At 39.6% G+C, this 16,673-nt stretch overlaps 1 protein-coding gene across 2 annotated transcripts in view; it reads left to right on the forward strand.

The window, feature by feature from the left end:
* Positions 1–16,673, forward strand: part of TTC28 (tetratricopeptide repeat domain 28) — a 429,855-nt gene that overhangs the window by 244,320 nt on the left and 168,862 nt on the right. For both annotated transcript variants that reach the window (XM_047088065.1, XM_047088066.1), the window contains exon 5: positions 5,507–6,014. In XM_047088065.1, the coding sequence (XP_046944021.1) occupies positions 5,507–6,014 (508 nt within the window). The remainder of the gene's footprint in view (positions 1–5,506; positions 6,015–16,673) is intronic.

Here is a 16,673-nt window from a genome sequence, read left to right on the forward strand (position 1 = left end):
AGAAAGAATTGGCACGAGATTTTCAGGGTGCTAGACAGCAAAAATATGCAGCCGAGAATCCTTTATCCAGCAAGTCTGTCATTTAGAATAGAAGGAGAGATAAAGGTCTTCCCAAACAAACAAAAACTGAAGGAATTTGTCACCACTAAACCAGCCCTACAAGAGATCCTAAGGGGGACCCTGTGAGACAAAGTACCAGAGACATCACTACAAGCATAAAACATACAGACATCACAATGACTCTAAACCCGTATCTTTCTATAATAACACTGAATGTAAATGGATTAAATGCGCCAACCAAAAGACATAGGGTATCAGAATGGATAAAAAAACAAGACCCATCTATTTGCTGTCTACAAGAGACTCATTTTAGACCTGAGGACACCTTTAGATTCAGAGTGAGGGGATGGAGAACTATTTATCATGCTACTGGAAGCCAGAAGAAAGCTGGAGTAGCCATACTTATATCAGACAAACTAGACTTTAAATTAAAGGCTGTAACAAGAGATGAAGAAGGACATTATATAATAGTTACAGGGTCTATCCATCAGGAAGAGCTAACAATTATAAATGTCTATGCGCCGAATACCGGAGCCCCCAAATATATAAAACAATTACTCATAAACAGAAGCAACCTTATTGATAAGAATGTGGTAATTGCTGGGGACTTTAACACCCCACTTACAGAAATGGATAGATCATCTAGACACACGGTCAATAAAGAAACAAGGGCCCTGAATGAGACACTGGATCAGATGGACCTGACAGATCTATTTAGAACTCTGCATCCCAAAGCAACAGAATATACTTTCTTCTCGAGTGCACATGGAACATTCTCCAAGATAGATCATATACTGGGTCACAAAACAGCCCTTCATAAGTTTACAAGAATTGAAATTATACCATGCATACTTTCAGACCACAATGCTATGAAGCTTGAAATCAACCACAGGAAAAAGTCTGGAAAACCTCCAAAAGCATGGAGGTTAAAGAACACCCTACTAACGAATGAGTGGGTCAACCAGGCAATTTGAGAAGAAATCAAAAAATATATGGAAACAAACGAAAATGAAAATACAACAATCCAAACGCTTTGGGACGCAGCGAAGGCAGTCCTGAGAGGAAAATACATTGCAATCCAGGCCTATCTCAAGAAACAAGAAAAATCCCAAATACAAAATCTAACAGCACACCTAAAGGAAATAGAAGCAGAACAGCAAAGGCAGCCTAAACCCAGCAGAAGAAGAGAAATAATAAAGATCAGAGCAGAAATAAACAATATAGAATCTAAAAAAACTGTAGAGCAGATCAACGAAACCAAGAGTTGGTTTTTTGAAAAAATAAACAAAATTGACAAACCTCTAGCCAGGCTTCTCAAAAAGAAAAGGGAGATGACCCAAATAGATAAAATCATGAATGAAAATGGAATGATTACAACCAATCCCTCAGAGATACAAACAATTATCAGGGAATACTATGAAAAATTATATGCCAACAAATTGGACAACCTGGAAGAAATGGACAAATTCCTGAACACCCACACTCTTCCAAAACTCAATCAGGAGGAAATAGAAAGCTTGAACAGACCCATAACCAGCGAAGAAATTGAATCGGTTATCAAAAATCTCCCAACAAATAAGAGTCCAGGACCAGATGGCTTCCCAGGGGAGTTCTACCAGACGTTTAAAGCAGAGATAATACCTATCCTTCTCAAGCTATTCCAAGAAATAGAAAGGGAAGGAAAACTTCCAGACTCATTCTATGAAGCCAGTATTACTTTGATTCCTAAACCAGACAGAGACCCAGTAAAAAAAGAGAACTACAGGCCAATATCCCTGATGAATATGGATGCCAAAATTCTCAATAAGATACTAGCAAATCGAATTCAACAGCATATAAAAAGAATTATTCACCATGATCAAGTGGGATTCATTCCTGGGATGCAGGGCTGGTTCAACATTCGCAAATCAATCAACGTGATACATCACATTAACAAAAAAAAAGAGAAGAACCATATGATCCTGTCAATCGACGCAGAAAAGGCCTTTGACAAAATCCAGCACCCTTTCTTAATAAAAACCCTTGAGAAAGTCGGGATAGAAGGAACATACTTAAAGATCATAAAAGCCATTTATGAAAAGCCCACAGCTAACATCATCCTCAACGGGGAAAAACTGAGAGCTTTTTCCCTGAGATCAGGAACACGACAGGGATGCCCACTCTCACCGTTGTTGTTTAACATAGTGCTGGAAGTTCTAGCATCAGCAATCAGACAACAAAAGGAAATCAAAGGCATCAAAATTGGCAAAGATGAAGTCAAGCTTTCGCTTTTTGCAGATGACATGATATTATACATGGAAAATCCGATAGACTCCACCAAAAGTCTGCTAGAACTGATACATGAATTCAGCAAAGTTGCAGGATACAAAATCAATGTACAGAAATCAGTTGCATTCTTATACACTAACAATGAAGCAACAGAAAGACAAATAAAGAAACTGATCCCATTCACAATTGCACCAAGAAGCATAAAATACCTAGGAATAAATCTAACCAAAGATGTAAAGGATCTGTATGCTGAAAACTATAGAAAGCTTATGAAGGAAATTGAAGAAGATTTAAAGAAATGGAAAGACATTCCCTGCTCATGGATTGGAAAAATAAATATTGTCAAAATGTCAATACTACCCAAAGCTATCTACACATTCATGCAATCCCAATCAAAATTGCACCAGCATTCTTCTCGAAACTAGAACAAGCAATCCTAAAATTCATATGGAACCACAAAAGGCCCCGAATAGCCAAAGGAATTTTGAAGAAGAAGACCAAAGCAGGAGGCATCACAATCCCAGACTTCAGCCTCTACTACAAAGCTGTCATCATCAAGACAGCATGGTATTGGCACAAAAACAGACACACAGACCAATGGAATAGAATAGAAACCCCAGAACTAGACCCACAAACATATGGCCAACTCATCTTTGACAAAGCAGGAAAGAACATCCAATGGAAAAAAGACAGCCTCTTTAACAAATGGTGCTGGGAGAACTGGACAGCAACATGCAGAAGGTTGAAACTAGACCACTTTCTCACACCATTTACAAAAATAAACTCAAAATGGATAAAGGACCTAAATGTGAGACTGGAAACCATCAGAACCTTAGAGGAGAAAGCAGGAAAAGACCTCTCTGACCTCAGCCGTAGCAATCTCTTACTCGACACATCCCCAAAGGCAAGGGAATTAAAAGCAAAAGTGAATTACTGGGACCTTATGAAGATAAAAAGCTTCTGCACAGCAAAGGAAACAACCAACAAAACTAAAAGGCAACCAACGGAATGGGAAAAGATATTTGCAAATGACATATCGGACAAAGGTCAAGTATCTAAAATCTATAAAGAGCTCACCAAACTCCACACCCGAAAAACAAATAACCCAGTGAAGAAATGGGCAGAAAACATGAATAGACACTTCTCTAAAGAAGACATCCAGATGGCCAACAGGCACATGAAAAGATGTTCAGCGTCGCTCCTTATCAGGGAAATACAAATCAAAACCACACTCAGGTATCACCTCACGCCAGTCAGAGTGGCCAAAATGAACAAATCAGGAGACTATAGATGCTGGAGAGGATGTGGAGAAACGGGAACCCTCTTGCACTGTTGGTGGGAATGCAAATTGGTGCAGCCGCTCTGGAAAGCAGTGTGGAGGTTCCTCAGAAAATTAAAAATAGACCTACCCTATGACCCAGCAATAGCACTGCTAGGAATCTACCCAAGGGATACAGGAGTACTGATGCATAGGGGCACTTGTACCCCAATGTTCATAGCAGCACTCTCAACAATAGCCAAATTATGGAAAGAGCCTAAATGTCCATCAACTGATGAATGGATAAAGAAATTGTGGTTTATATACACAATGGAATACTACGTGGCAATGAGAAAAAATGAAATATGGCCTTTTGTAGCAACGTGGATGGAACTGGAGAGTGTGATGCTAAGTGAAATAAGCCATACAGAGAAAGACAGATACCATATGGTTTCACTCTTATGTGGATCCTGAGAAACTTAACAGGAACCCATGGGGGAGGGGAAGGTAAAAAAAAAAAAAAAAAAAGGACGTTAGAGTGGGAGAGAGCCAAAGCATAAGAGACTGTTAAAAACTGAGAACAAACTGAGGGTTGATGGGGGGTGGGAGGGAGGGGCGGGTGGGTGATGGGTATTGAGGAGGGCACCTTTTGGGATGAGCACTGGGTGTTGTATGGAAACCAATTTGTCAATAAACTTCATATAAAAAAAAAAAAAAAAAAAAGAAGGGCACTTGTGATGAGCATATAACCGGGTGTCCTATGGAAGTGTCGAATCACTAAATTCTACACCCGAAACTAATATTACACTGTATGTTCATTAACTGGAATTTAAATAAAAACTTAATTATTAGCAATTAAAAAAATAAGGAGGTTAGAAAAAGCCCAGTGTAACTTCCCTTTTATGTCTCTGCAAAGGAGTTAGAAACCAAAGACCTAGAATCCAAGACTATATACACTTGGAGAAGATTCCAGAATGCTTGTAACTCTTTTGTTGTTTTTGTTGTCCTTATTGGGTTCACTCTATCAACATACAGTCCTTTTCTGAAACCTTTAAGACAAAAAAGGCTCATGTACTTTTCTTTACACAAGAACCACAGGTGAGGCCAGCATTGTGAGGAGACGAGGAATATAGCATCTTTGTGCACAGAGGCCAGGGTCAGAAGAGCCTCTAGGCATGAGGAACAAAGCTGGAAGAGTCAGTGTGGGCCTGAAAAGAGGTGGTGAGGCCAGATGGGGACCCCCCCCCCCCACCGTTAGAGGCCTAGGTTGGAACCACCCATTTTTTCCTCTGGGGTTTGTCCAAATCTAAGCCCTCCGTGGTAATCAGCACTGATAAAGTCCCACTGAGGGAACAAAAAGATAAGAGAACAGGATCCTCCAGTGGGTCCCGTGTCACAAAATTATCAATCATCATCCTAAACATCTCCCTTACCACTAATCTATCCATTTGCTTTGGGAGAAAGCATTAGAGAAATGCCCAGGAATGCAAAGACCCAAGCATGGATTTTTCATGAATTTCCTTGGCTATATTATATGTCATAATTCATTCTGGTTTTCCTCAACATTTTCTTACACTACAGAGGTTAATGGCCATTAACAGAGTTATAGCAGAATACTAGAAATGTCAATAAGTCTTTAAACGAAAATGAAGGTTATACGGAACACAGCCTTTTTCTATGTTTCTATGAGATTAGGTATTAAAAGTTACCGATTAAACTACAGTTGTCTTTTATTAGGAACTTGCTGTTTGGATGGGCTCTTTTTCAGTTGTGCACAGGTCTGCAGCCCACTGATAGAAACACCATTAGGAGTTGAGTTGGATGGTCACAGGCAAACCCTGAACGTTTTATCTGCTAAAACAAGCCAAAGCCACTTTCTGATGTGCTTTTCATTCTCTGTTTTATCCTTTCCCCATCCAGGCAGCTTCATCAGCCCTGAGCAGTCTGGGCCACGTGTACACAGCCATTGGTGACTACCCCAATGCATTGGCCAGTCACAAACAGTGTGTTCTTCTTGCCAAGCAATCCAAAGATGAGCTTTCGGAGGCCCGAGAACTTGGCAACATGGGAGCTGTGTATATTGCCATGGGTGACTTTGAGAACGCTGTGCAGTGCCATGAGCAGCATCTGAAGATAGCCAAGGACCTGGGGAACAAGCGAGAAGAAGCCCGGGCCTACAGCAACCTGGGCAGTGCCTATCACTACAGGAGAAACTTTGACAAGGCCATGTCTTATCACAACTACGTGCTGGAGCTGGCACAGGAGTTGATGGAGAAGGCCATTGAGATGCGGGCCTATGCCGGCCTGGGCCATGCTGCCAGGTGCATGCAGGATTTGGAGAGAGCTAAACAGTACCATGAGCAGCAGCTGGGCATTGCTGAAGATCTCAAGGACCGGGCTGCAGAGGGGCGAGCGTCCTCCAATCTGGGTAAGGACAGGATTGCTTGCGGGATTTCAGGGTCAATGCCTTGGGGCTGGAAATAGCTGAGGTAGCCCACTATCTCTTACAGGAATCTGTGTGTTTGTAGTCAAAAGAATCTCCGCATTGTGTGTGTTGTGTATTTCTTTTAGATATATTTCCTTAGAGCCTGCCTGGTCTAAATCACACGGTCCTTCCTGCCATCACAGTGCTGCAAGGATTAGAATTCTGAATACTGGAAAAACAAAACACCCCAACCTTGTAATCTGTTTAGAGAGAAGAGCAACCAGATTTATCTAATTAGAGAGAAAGAGAATGAAATCAGGATATAAAAGCTATGTTTGCTTTAAATGAAAGAGAAGCTGCTAGGAAGTCATCAATGGAAGGGAATTTGAGAAGAATTTTGTTTAAAGGGATTTCTTTACTTGGTGACTTTAATGCCACAGGAAACCATATTTTTTCCTCAAAAGTGTGTGTATTCACAAATGACGCTGCTAGTTTTAGTATAAATGCAAAATTTTTTTTTTTTTCAACGTTTATTTATTTTTGGGACAGAGAGAGACAGAGCATGAACGGGGGAGGGGCAGAGAGAGAGGGAGACACAGAATCGGAAACAGGCTCCAGGCTCTGAGCCATCAGCCCAGAGCCCGACGCGGGGCTCGAACTCACGGACCGGCAAAATTATTTTTGAAAGATCTATTTAAATAAGTTAGATTTGCAGTCACTGTTTGATAGTACTTGGTTATAATTAAGACATAAATTTGGTGGAATTTATATGTCATGGTGAGAGACAGTAAGTATTGGTAACTGGCTGCTTTTTAGAAGACACTGTTACCTTGTTTCTACTCAAACAGATGTGGGTACACGATGAATGGAGGGAACAGATGCATTTGCAAGTATGAGCTGAACTCATCCCTGAGTCCCATTGTTTGTTCTGTGTCCACATGGACTCAGGGCAGGGAGAGGACGAGGAGAAGGTCGCCTTATTGCTACTAGTGTATGTTTATCAGGTATTAGTAGCAGCAGAAGGTAAAACTCAGCCCCCTTTTCTTATGACCTACAAAACCAAGGCACCCCCTTGTCTATTTATATAATTTTAGCACTCCTCCGTCACCTCTACCTCTGCTTATTGTAACCATATGTTTCCTGAATATAGTTGTTAGAAAATGTCTGGCAGATCCCTGGAGATTACTCTGAAGATAGTATCGAGATCCGAATGAGAGTCTAGAGAGTCTGATAAGAACCGTAGAAATAAGCTCTTGGCATTATATATTCATTCAATAGATTGCAAGTATTTATTGAATCATTACTCAGTGTTGAATCCTGGAATAGTTGCCCTAGGGATAGAAATGTTACAAAAAAAAAACTTTGCCCTCAAAGAACTTACAATTTAGTAGGGAAAATAAGACAAATACATAGGGCAACAGTGGCTTCTCTACAAGACAGTATTAGTGATGCTGGCATTTCTGTGAAATTGCAAGAAGGAAGACCCCGAGGGCTGGGAATAGCCTGGAAACTTCTTGGAGGAGATTATAGACCTCTTTACACCTTGAATAATAGGTGAGATTTGGCCAGGAATGAGATGGCATTGATGGGAAGGCATATGTAAAAGAATGGATTGGCATGTCTGAAGGACGGTGGCAGAGTACCCTTCAAGAATACACTAGAGGATGGCAGATTAGTATGAAAACTAGGCAAGAGATACGCTAGCAGAAACTCCTGAGGGTTTTGAAACGTAGGAGTAAGAAGATAGACTAGATATTTAAGGAAGGCAAGTGAGTGGCACGTAGGATAGATTGGAGGGCTTGGAACCTGGAGTTTAGAAGGCTGTGCGTATTGACCATTCAGATTTTCTTTATCATCTTGTGTCAGGTTTGATAAGTTGTATTTTCCAGAGACTTTGCTCGTTTCATCTAAGTGTTGAATTTAGTGACATTAAGTTGTTCATAATATTTTCTTATTTTCCTTTTAGTGCTTGTAGGCTATCTAGTGAGGTGCCCTCTTTCAGTTTTGTTACTAGTAGTTTGTATTTTGTACCTGAAAACCACCTCACCACCGCCCCCCCCCCTGTTTCTGGATCATTCTACTTAGAGATTTATCAGTTTTCTTGATCTTTTTGAAGAACTGAGTTTTGCTTTTGTTAATTTTTTTATTGCTTGTTGCCTCTTTTCTATTTCACTTATTTCTGGTTTCTTTTTTATCATTTTCTTCTTGCTACTTACTTTGCTAGCTTCTTAAAGTCAAACCTCAGGTGATTGACCTTGACCTTTCTTCTTTTTAATACAAGCATTTAAAAATATAAAATTTCTTTAAACACTGCTTTACCTGCATCTAATAATTTTTACCAGAGTATGTTTTTATCTTCACTGAACTTAAAATATTTTCTAAGGTCATTTGTGATTTCTCTTTACCTCCTAGATGGCTTATTTAATTTTAAATATTTTGGATTTTCCTAGACACATTATTATCATCAAATTTAGTTTATTTATTTTTAAATTTAGCTTAATTTCATTGTGGTCAGAAAACATACTTCGTAGGATTTCAACGGATGTAATGTCATAGATGTCAGTCACGATGGTGATGATGCTGCTCAGGTCATCTTTGTTTTGATTTTCTTTCTTTCTTTCTTTCTTTCTTTCTTTCTTTCTTTCTTTCTTTCTTTTTGTCTATATGTTTTGTCAATTGCTAAGAAGGAGATTGTTAAATCTCCAATTATTATTGTGATCTTGTCTGTTTCTCCATTTGCTTCTGTGAAACATGGCTTCATAGACTTTGAAATTCTGTCATTGAACAAATGTTCATTTGTGTGTTTGTCTTCCTGACAGATTGACCCTTTTATCATTATGAAATATTTCTTTTTTTGTCAATGGTCATACCTTTTTGTCTTGAAGTCTACTTTATCTGCTACAAATATACTCACTCCTACTTTCTTATACCTGTTGTTTGTATGGTCCATCTTTTTCCATCTCTTTACTTTCTATTTAATCTGTGTCTTTAGTTTGTTAACTGCAGATAACATCTAGTTTGATTTTGCTTTTTTATTGATTTTGACAATTATGGCCTCTTAATTAGAGAATTTCACTCATTTAACATTTAGTGTCATTATTGATGTTATATTTAGGTCTGTCATTTTACTGTTGGTTTTCTGTTTGTCCCATTTATATTTTGTTTTCTGTTCTTCCTTTCCTACAATCTGTGGTTAATTTAATCAGATAGGTTTTATTTTAACTTCTCTATTGCTTTTTAGCTCTACCCCTTTGCATTTATTTTAGTGGTTGCTCTAAGATCGCGTTATATTATCCTTAAATTTTCACAATCTACTTTGAGCTAATACCATACCACTTCCCTTAAAATGTAAGCACCTCACAACTTTATAAACCCATTGATTCCTTACTCCCTGTTCTTTATGCTGTAGTTGTCACATATATTACTATGTCTATATTCTTTGTAAACTTCACAATACAGTGTGTTTTTTTGTTCTATACAGTTATATTAAAGAATTAAGAGAAAATATCTTTTCTGTTTACGCACTTATTTATCATTTATGGTACTTGCAGTCATTCGTAGAGATCCGAGTTTCCATCTGGTATCATTTATCTTCAGTCTAAAGAACTTCATGTAGCATTTCTTGTAGTGCAGGTGTGCTAGTAATGAATTCTTTTCATTTTTACTTACTTTAAAATGTCTTTATTCACCTTTGTTCTTGAAGGATATTTTTGGTGGATACAGAATTCTAGGTTGATGGATTTTTTAAAAAAAGCAGTTTAAAGTAGTCTTTCCATTGTTTTTTGGTCACTATTATTTTGATGATATGTCAGTAGAATTGAAAGTCTGTAGAGCATGTGCTAATTCTTTCTTGATTGCTTTCAAGATTTTCTCTACTTTGGTTTTTAGCAGTTTAACTGAAATATACCTAAATGTGGATTTCATTATATTTTTCCTTCCTCTGCTACTTTGAGCTTTAGAATCTACAGATACAGATCTTTCCCCAAACTTAGGAATTTTTTACCTATTATTTTTTCAAATGTTTCTTCTTGCCCATTCCCTCTTTCCTCTGTTCATGAGACTCTGCATTACTCTTAAGTCTTTAGATATTGTGCTATGTATTCCTGAGGGTCTGTTCACATTTTAAATCTTTTTTTCTCTATATTCTTCAGATTTGAAAATTTCTGTTAATCTGCCTTTAAGTTCAATAACTCCTTATTCTGTCATCTCCAGTCTGCTTTTAAACCCATCCAGTGATACTAAGTTTGAGATTCCCGAAGACTATTCTCACTTCAGACATCAACCATGAGCATGGGTCTCCAAGACCACTCTCGGGTTCAGTAATTCACTAGAAAGACTCCCAGAATTCACTGACAGCTGGTATACTTATGGTTATGGTTTACTACAATGAAAGGATTCAGATTAAAGTCAGCCAAGGGAAGAGACACATGGCAGGAGAGTTCTAAGCAGGAAGCTTTCCATTGTCTTCTCCCAGTAGAGTCACAGACAGTGCCAGTGCCTGAAGAGCAACAATATCTGACAATATGCACAGACTATTATCAACCAGAGAGGCTCACTTGAGCCTCGCTGTCCAGTTTTTATTGGATCTTGGTTTCATAGATAGGTTGACCACCTGCTTGGGTGATCTTCATTTCCAGCCCTCCAAAGGTTGAGCTGAAAAGCCCCACTGTAAATCACACGGTTAGCATCAACTGTTTGGCAATGGTCAACACCCTCACGTAAACAAAGACACTCTTAGAGCATTCTAAGGGCTTAGAGATTGCTTCCCAGAGCTGGGGGTAAAGTCCAGACCTCTCTTTGGGCAAGGTTAATTCTTTACTGTGTAAGTGAATTTTTTATCAGACATATATTGTATTTTTAGCTTTAGAATTTCCATTTGTTTCTATTAATAAACATTTCAGTTTTTCTGCTAAGATTTATGTTTGTTCACTACATCTATTTTTCCTGTACATAGCCAAGCCTATTTATTACAAAAGCTTTTAAAACCTTGTTTGCTAATCCTATGTGAGTCACCTCGAGTTAGACCCCGTTATTTTTTAAATCCAGTATAGTTAACATACAGTGTTGTGTTAGTTTTAGGTGTACAATATAGTGATTCAACCATTCTATACATTACTCGGTGCTCCTCATGGTGAATATACTCTTAATCCCCTTCACCTGTTTCACCTACCTCCCCACCTGCCTTCCCTCTGGTAACCATCTGTTTGTTGTCTGTAGTTAAGAGTCTATTTCAGAGGTAGACCCTATTGATTGTGTGTTGTTAATGTTGTTTTATAGCAGCTTTATTGAGATATAATTCACATACTGTGCAGTTTACCCAATTAAAGTATATAATTCAGTGGTTTTTAGTATAGTCACAGAAGTGTGCATTGATTGCCTTTTGTTTTGAATATGAGTCACATTTAATGTTTCTTTGTATATTTAATAATATGGGATTATATCCAATATTGTGAATGTTACTTTAGAGAGACTATGGATTCTGATATATTTCTCTTAACAGTATTTTGTTGTTGTTGATCTTTTACCCGTTAACTTGGCTTAATTCAAGCTCCAAATTCAGTCTTTGTGGTGGGCTGCAGTTGAAATCTGTGTTCTGATCTTTTAGCTTTAACTGGGCTGCTTAGATTCAGCCTTGCACATGCATATTTCAGGAGATAGAGATTGGGGTAGAATTTATACTCAGAATTGAAGGCTTCCCACTGTGGCTCATTTTTCTAGTTCTCCAAGCCAGTAACATTGTGTTTCTACCTGTGTTGTAGCCTGACCACATGTCACTAATTGGGACTTTCCCTCTGGCCATGACACCCCCCCCCCAAAAAAAAAGGTTCCCTGGCATTTCAAAAATAGGAGACTTAACCAATGCTATTCCTTTCTTCAAAGGGTCAACTCCAACCCTCCTACAGTTCCTCACTGATTTTGGTTACAAGGTGTCTCTTTGTGGATTCCTCCCCCTGCATCCCTCCTGGCCACTCCCCACCCCCTGAGACCTTATAACTATAAAGTTGGGCTTTATATAGACGTGGACTGGTCTGAAAGGCCCTTCTCCTCCATTACTGGAAGTGGAGCTCCTCCTATTCATTTTGGACCATTAAAGTTTGCCTTGGGCACCTTTGTCCCCTGGAAAGATCAACAGTGATCTCCTCATGGCTGAGTTGAGAGATCTTTTGACAGTTCTAAATTTCCCTAGTCATATGCAGCATTTGTATGCTCAAACTTTTCCTTGAAATTCTCTCCTCTTATATTGTCTGTGAAGCACTGCCCTCCTGATTTTCTTCTTGACTGCTCTTTCTGGACCTTTTACATTGGCTTTTATTGTCCCTCTTTTTTTTTTTTTTTTAATTTTTTTTTTCAACGTTTTTTATTTATTTTTGGGACAGAGAGAGACAGAGCATGAACGGGGGAGGGGCAGAGAGAGAGGGAGACACAGAATCGGAAACAGGCTCCAGGCTCTGAGCCATCAGCCCACGTGGGCTCGAACCCACGGACCACGAGATCGTGACCTGGCTGAAGTCGGACGCTTAACCGACTGCGCCACCCAGGCGCCCCTGTCCCTCTTTTTAAAAAAAAAATAAGCAATTAAAAAAAGTTACAAAAGTGATACTCACTTCTGTAAAAGAAAAAAAAATCTTATGATACCAAAGTGTATAGAGAAAGGTCCACCTTCTTACATTATTTACCTTCCCTGTTCCACTTCTCACAGTTAACCACTGTTAACAATTTGGTTAGAATCTTTCCAGACCTTTTTAGTATGTACATAAACACGTGGCAATACAATCCTATGTATAAATATACACATGTCTACAGATTATTCCTTTTTTTCCAAAACTTCCATCATAGTACATAGACTTTCCTACAGCCTGCTTTTTTTATTCTACCTTCTAAGGCCTTTCTCTGTGTCATTCAGATAACCTACCTTATTTTTCCTTTTTTTTTTTTTTTTTTTTACGTTTTTATTTATTTTTGAGACAGAGACAGAGCATGAACGGGGGAGGGTCAGAGAGAGAGGGAGACACAGAATCTGAAACGGGCTCCAGGCTCTGAGCTGTCAGCACAGAGCCCGATGCGGGGCTTGAGCTCACGGACTGCGAGATCATGACCCGGGCCGAAGTCGGACGCCCAACCGACTGAGCCACCCAGGCGCCCCATAACCTACCTTATTTTTAACGGTTCCTTTCCATTGTATTGACATTTGTTAAATATGGGAGTTCTTGTCTTTTGTTCCTTTATTGTTTTCTGTTCTTTCTTTGTATATCTCCCTTTACTGTTTTTACCAGCGTACCTTCAACTACAGCTTTAGTGTACATTGTTTCTCAATCCATATGCACCAGCACTGACCTCCTGCCTGAGCATCATTTGCAAATTTCCATCGGCCTGGTGGATACTCCTTCCGATTTTCATGCTGATCTGTCAGAGTTAGTGAGTCCAGATGTGAAGTATCTTTGTCCTAAATTGAATTCTTCTAGCTTCTCTAAGTTGGGTGATGACAGCCTTACTCCTCTGGCTATCTGTACTAATTTTCCATTGCTGCTGTAACAGCCACAAACTTAGTGGCTTAACACAAATTTATTTTATCAACAAGGCTGGTTTCTTCTGCAGGCTCTAGGGGACAGTCAGCTTCCAGTGGCTGCCTGGATTCCTTGGCTTGTGCCTCTTACTCCACGTACGGAGTGCAGCATTCCTTTCTGCTTCTGTCACTGCACTGCCCTCTCTGCCGCCCCGACTCCTTTCGCATCCCTCTTACAAAGGCTGTCATGATTACATCAGACTCCCCTGCACAATCTAGGACAGTCTCCTCACCTCAAAACCCTTAATTTAATGACACCTGCAAAGGCCCTTTTGTCATATAAAGTGACATTCACAGGCTCTAGGAACTAGGACGCGGACATATGGGGGCGGGGGTGGCATTATTCAGCCTGTCTTAGAAATCTCAAATCATCTTTGCTTTCTTCCCTTTTTTTCTCAGTTGACTGACAGTCTAACAGTTGTCAAATAAATATTCTCATAAGGGTTCTTTTCTTTCATTGTCCCTTCCTGGTTGCCCAGGTGGCTGCATTAGCCTACTAGTTGGGTTTTCCTTACCACCATGCCCTCCCTTCTATGTTTCCTCCACCCCACACATCAGTATGAGACCGATTCTCCCAAAACTGCTCTGCAGGTAGTAGTTGCTACACAGTGCACACAACTTTGTGGTCAGGGTCCTTACCTTAAAGTGGGGCTTGTCACGATTTCTAGTATTTAACTGCACTGTTCCTCTGTACATACTATTTACTTTCCCTGAAATTGGGCTTTTCCACCTTCCCTTATCTCACCACACTGGCTGTGCTCTTATCCTTGACTATATTTCCTCAAGCTGTTTTTTCCACTTAGGCCTTTTGCATCCCTATCTTGCTCGTCTAACGTTTACCCATCTTTTTTTTAAGATCATTCTAAATACTGTTCACTACTTGAAGTCTCTTGATAAAAAGTAAGTCTTTCTCTCATCTCAGCCCTAGGAACACTTTCAAAATTTCTCTTATTTATATTCAATCACAAAGTTTGGTTATTTGTGTACTTGTATAGGTACCTCTACTGGATGAGAACTCAATGGAAGTATGAACAGCATTCTATCTACAGTCTCTGTATCACTGAGTAGAACCCCTATAACTATATCTACATAGTGGATACTCAGTAAATGCTTATATAGTTAGATTGAATGAGTGAAAGCTTATCCCCAGATGTTGTGCCCAGATGATTGGAGGAAGAGTGGTGCCTTTTAAAAGAAACAGGAAGGCTGACAGGAAGAACTAGTTTGGGGAAGCAGGTGATGTTTGGTTTTGTGCATGTCCCATATGCATTTCTCTCACTTAATGTAACATGATTAAATGCTACTGGAAAGAGGTATTAAGAGGGCATCATCTCAATGGCATTATAAGATAAAGACAGAAAGCCAGCCAGTGAGACTGAGTTAGGATCACAGAGGATAGAGGGGATCCAGGTTGAGGTTAGGGAGAAGAGAGCTTCAGGACGTGGAGGACATATCACTTTGATATCACAGAAGCCAAGGACAATGAGATTTGAGCCATTAAGAAGGTTTTCTGACAATAGAAACTTCCTGTGCATATCTGAGGGGGAAGTGGCTAGAACTTGTGGAGATGGAGAGGAGAAGGTAGAGAAGACAAGAAATCTTTGTCCTTGGTGTTGAGCACGTACTGATATTTATTATCCACCTTTATTTATTTTAAGATAAAAGAAGTAGAAATGACTTAGACTCTTCAAATTTCTTATGAACAATAACAAATACCCTAGCTGTTTTCTAAGCATGTGTCTTTGTGAAAATATTGTTAATGCTAATTTTGGCTTAGAAAATGTCCATCTTTTCTTTTATACTCAAAACAACTGTAGTCGCATGACAGTACTTCTGTAGCCTCTGGGTTTTTGGTGGCCTTCTTTATGATCCTAATTTAGGGACTTTGGAGTCAGATCTCAGGCCGTAGAGTAGGTCACTGGAACAAAGCCTCAGTTAAAGTCCTCAGTCATCATCCTAGGTCTTCTCATTCACTGGGGACAATTGCCTCTCATCTTACTTGGGGTGAGCTACAGTCAGGAAAGTGAGAAGGGAGACCACTAAAAGGATGGCTAGTTTCAGTTTATCTTTCCTTCCTCCCTCCCTTCCTTTCTCTTTCCTTCCTTTTTTTCCTTTTCTTTGTTTTTTTCTCTCTCCCTTCCCTTCCCTTCCCTTCCCTTCCCTTCCCTTCCCTTCCCTTCCCTCCCCTCCCCTCCCCTCCCCTCCCCTCCCCTCCCCTCCCCTCTCCTCTCCTCCCTCTTTTCCCCTCTCTCTCTCCCTCCATTATAGCCTTCCTTCCAGATGAGGGTGACCTCTTAGTTTGCCACTATGCCCCTGGAATATGTGTAAAGGTGAACACATTTCAGAAGCTACTTCCCACATACAACAGTGTCCAGGCTGGTTTTGTTTCTAGTATTGGGTCAAATATGAGAGAGAGACCCCATCAAATCCTGGGGTCAAATATCTAATAATCCATCTATGGAAAATAATTGAAATTTAAAAAATAACTGTCCCTTTTTAGTCGAAAAGACAGATCTAGAAGGTAGCTTCTTTGGGAGAGAAAAGGAAGTGGTTCATGAATTCATTTGTTCATTTAATCACTCATTCTTTTGTTCAACAAACATTTATTGAACATTAGTTATGAGATAGGCACATTAGTGCCTACATTTTAATGAGAAAAACCAATGTAGTTCCGGCCCCTATGGAGCTTATGGTTTTCCATCTAACAGGCATGTACTGAGACCTGCTCTATGCCACATTTGCATTCACTTTCATATTTAATCCTCTCCACAAACCTATGAGGTCAGGAGTATTAATTAATTTTACATATGAGAAAATCACAGCCCAGGTAGGTTAAAAAAACTCGATCCATTTAGTCTCAGGAGATCCGTAGTGTGAAAGACTCATTAAGATCTCATAAAATAATGCTTGGCCTTTTTGTACCATGTTTTCAAACCATCCTGGGAGTCATGTGTCAGAGTAAAAGTTTGGTAGCTCTTCTGGCGGGTGTACGTCAGGCCTCTCATTTGCAGTGCCACAAATGATAAATGATAATCGCCAGAAGCGCTGACTTTCAGCTGTTCTAATTCTAAGATTTAAGAAATGTCACCTAAATAACT

Source organism: Lynx rufus, unplaced genomic scaffold, assembly GCF_022079265.1.
Source record: "Lynx rufus isolate CCGP_SWC_20201006 ecotype Redwood Valley unplaced genomic scaffold, mLynRuf1.p SCAF_24, whole genome shotgun sequence".
Lineage (NCBI taxonomy): Eukaryota > Metazoa > Chordata > Mammalia > Carnivora > Felidae > Lynx > Lynx rufus.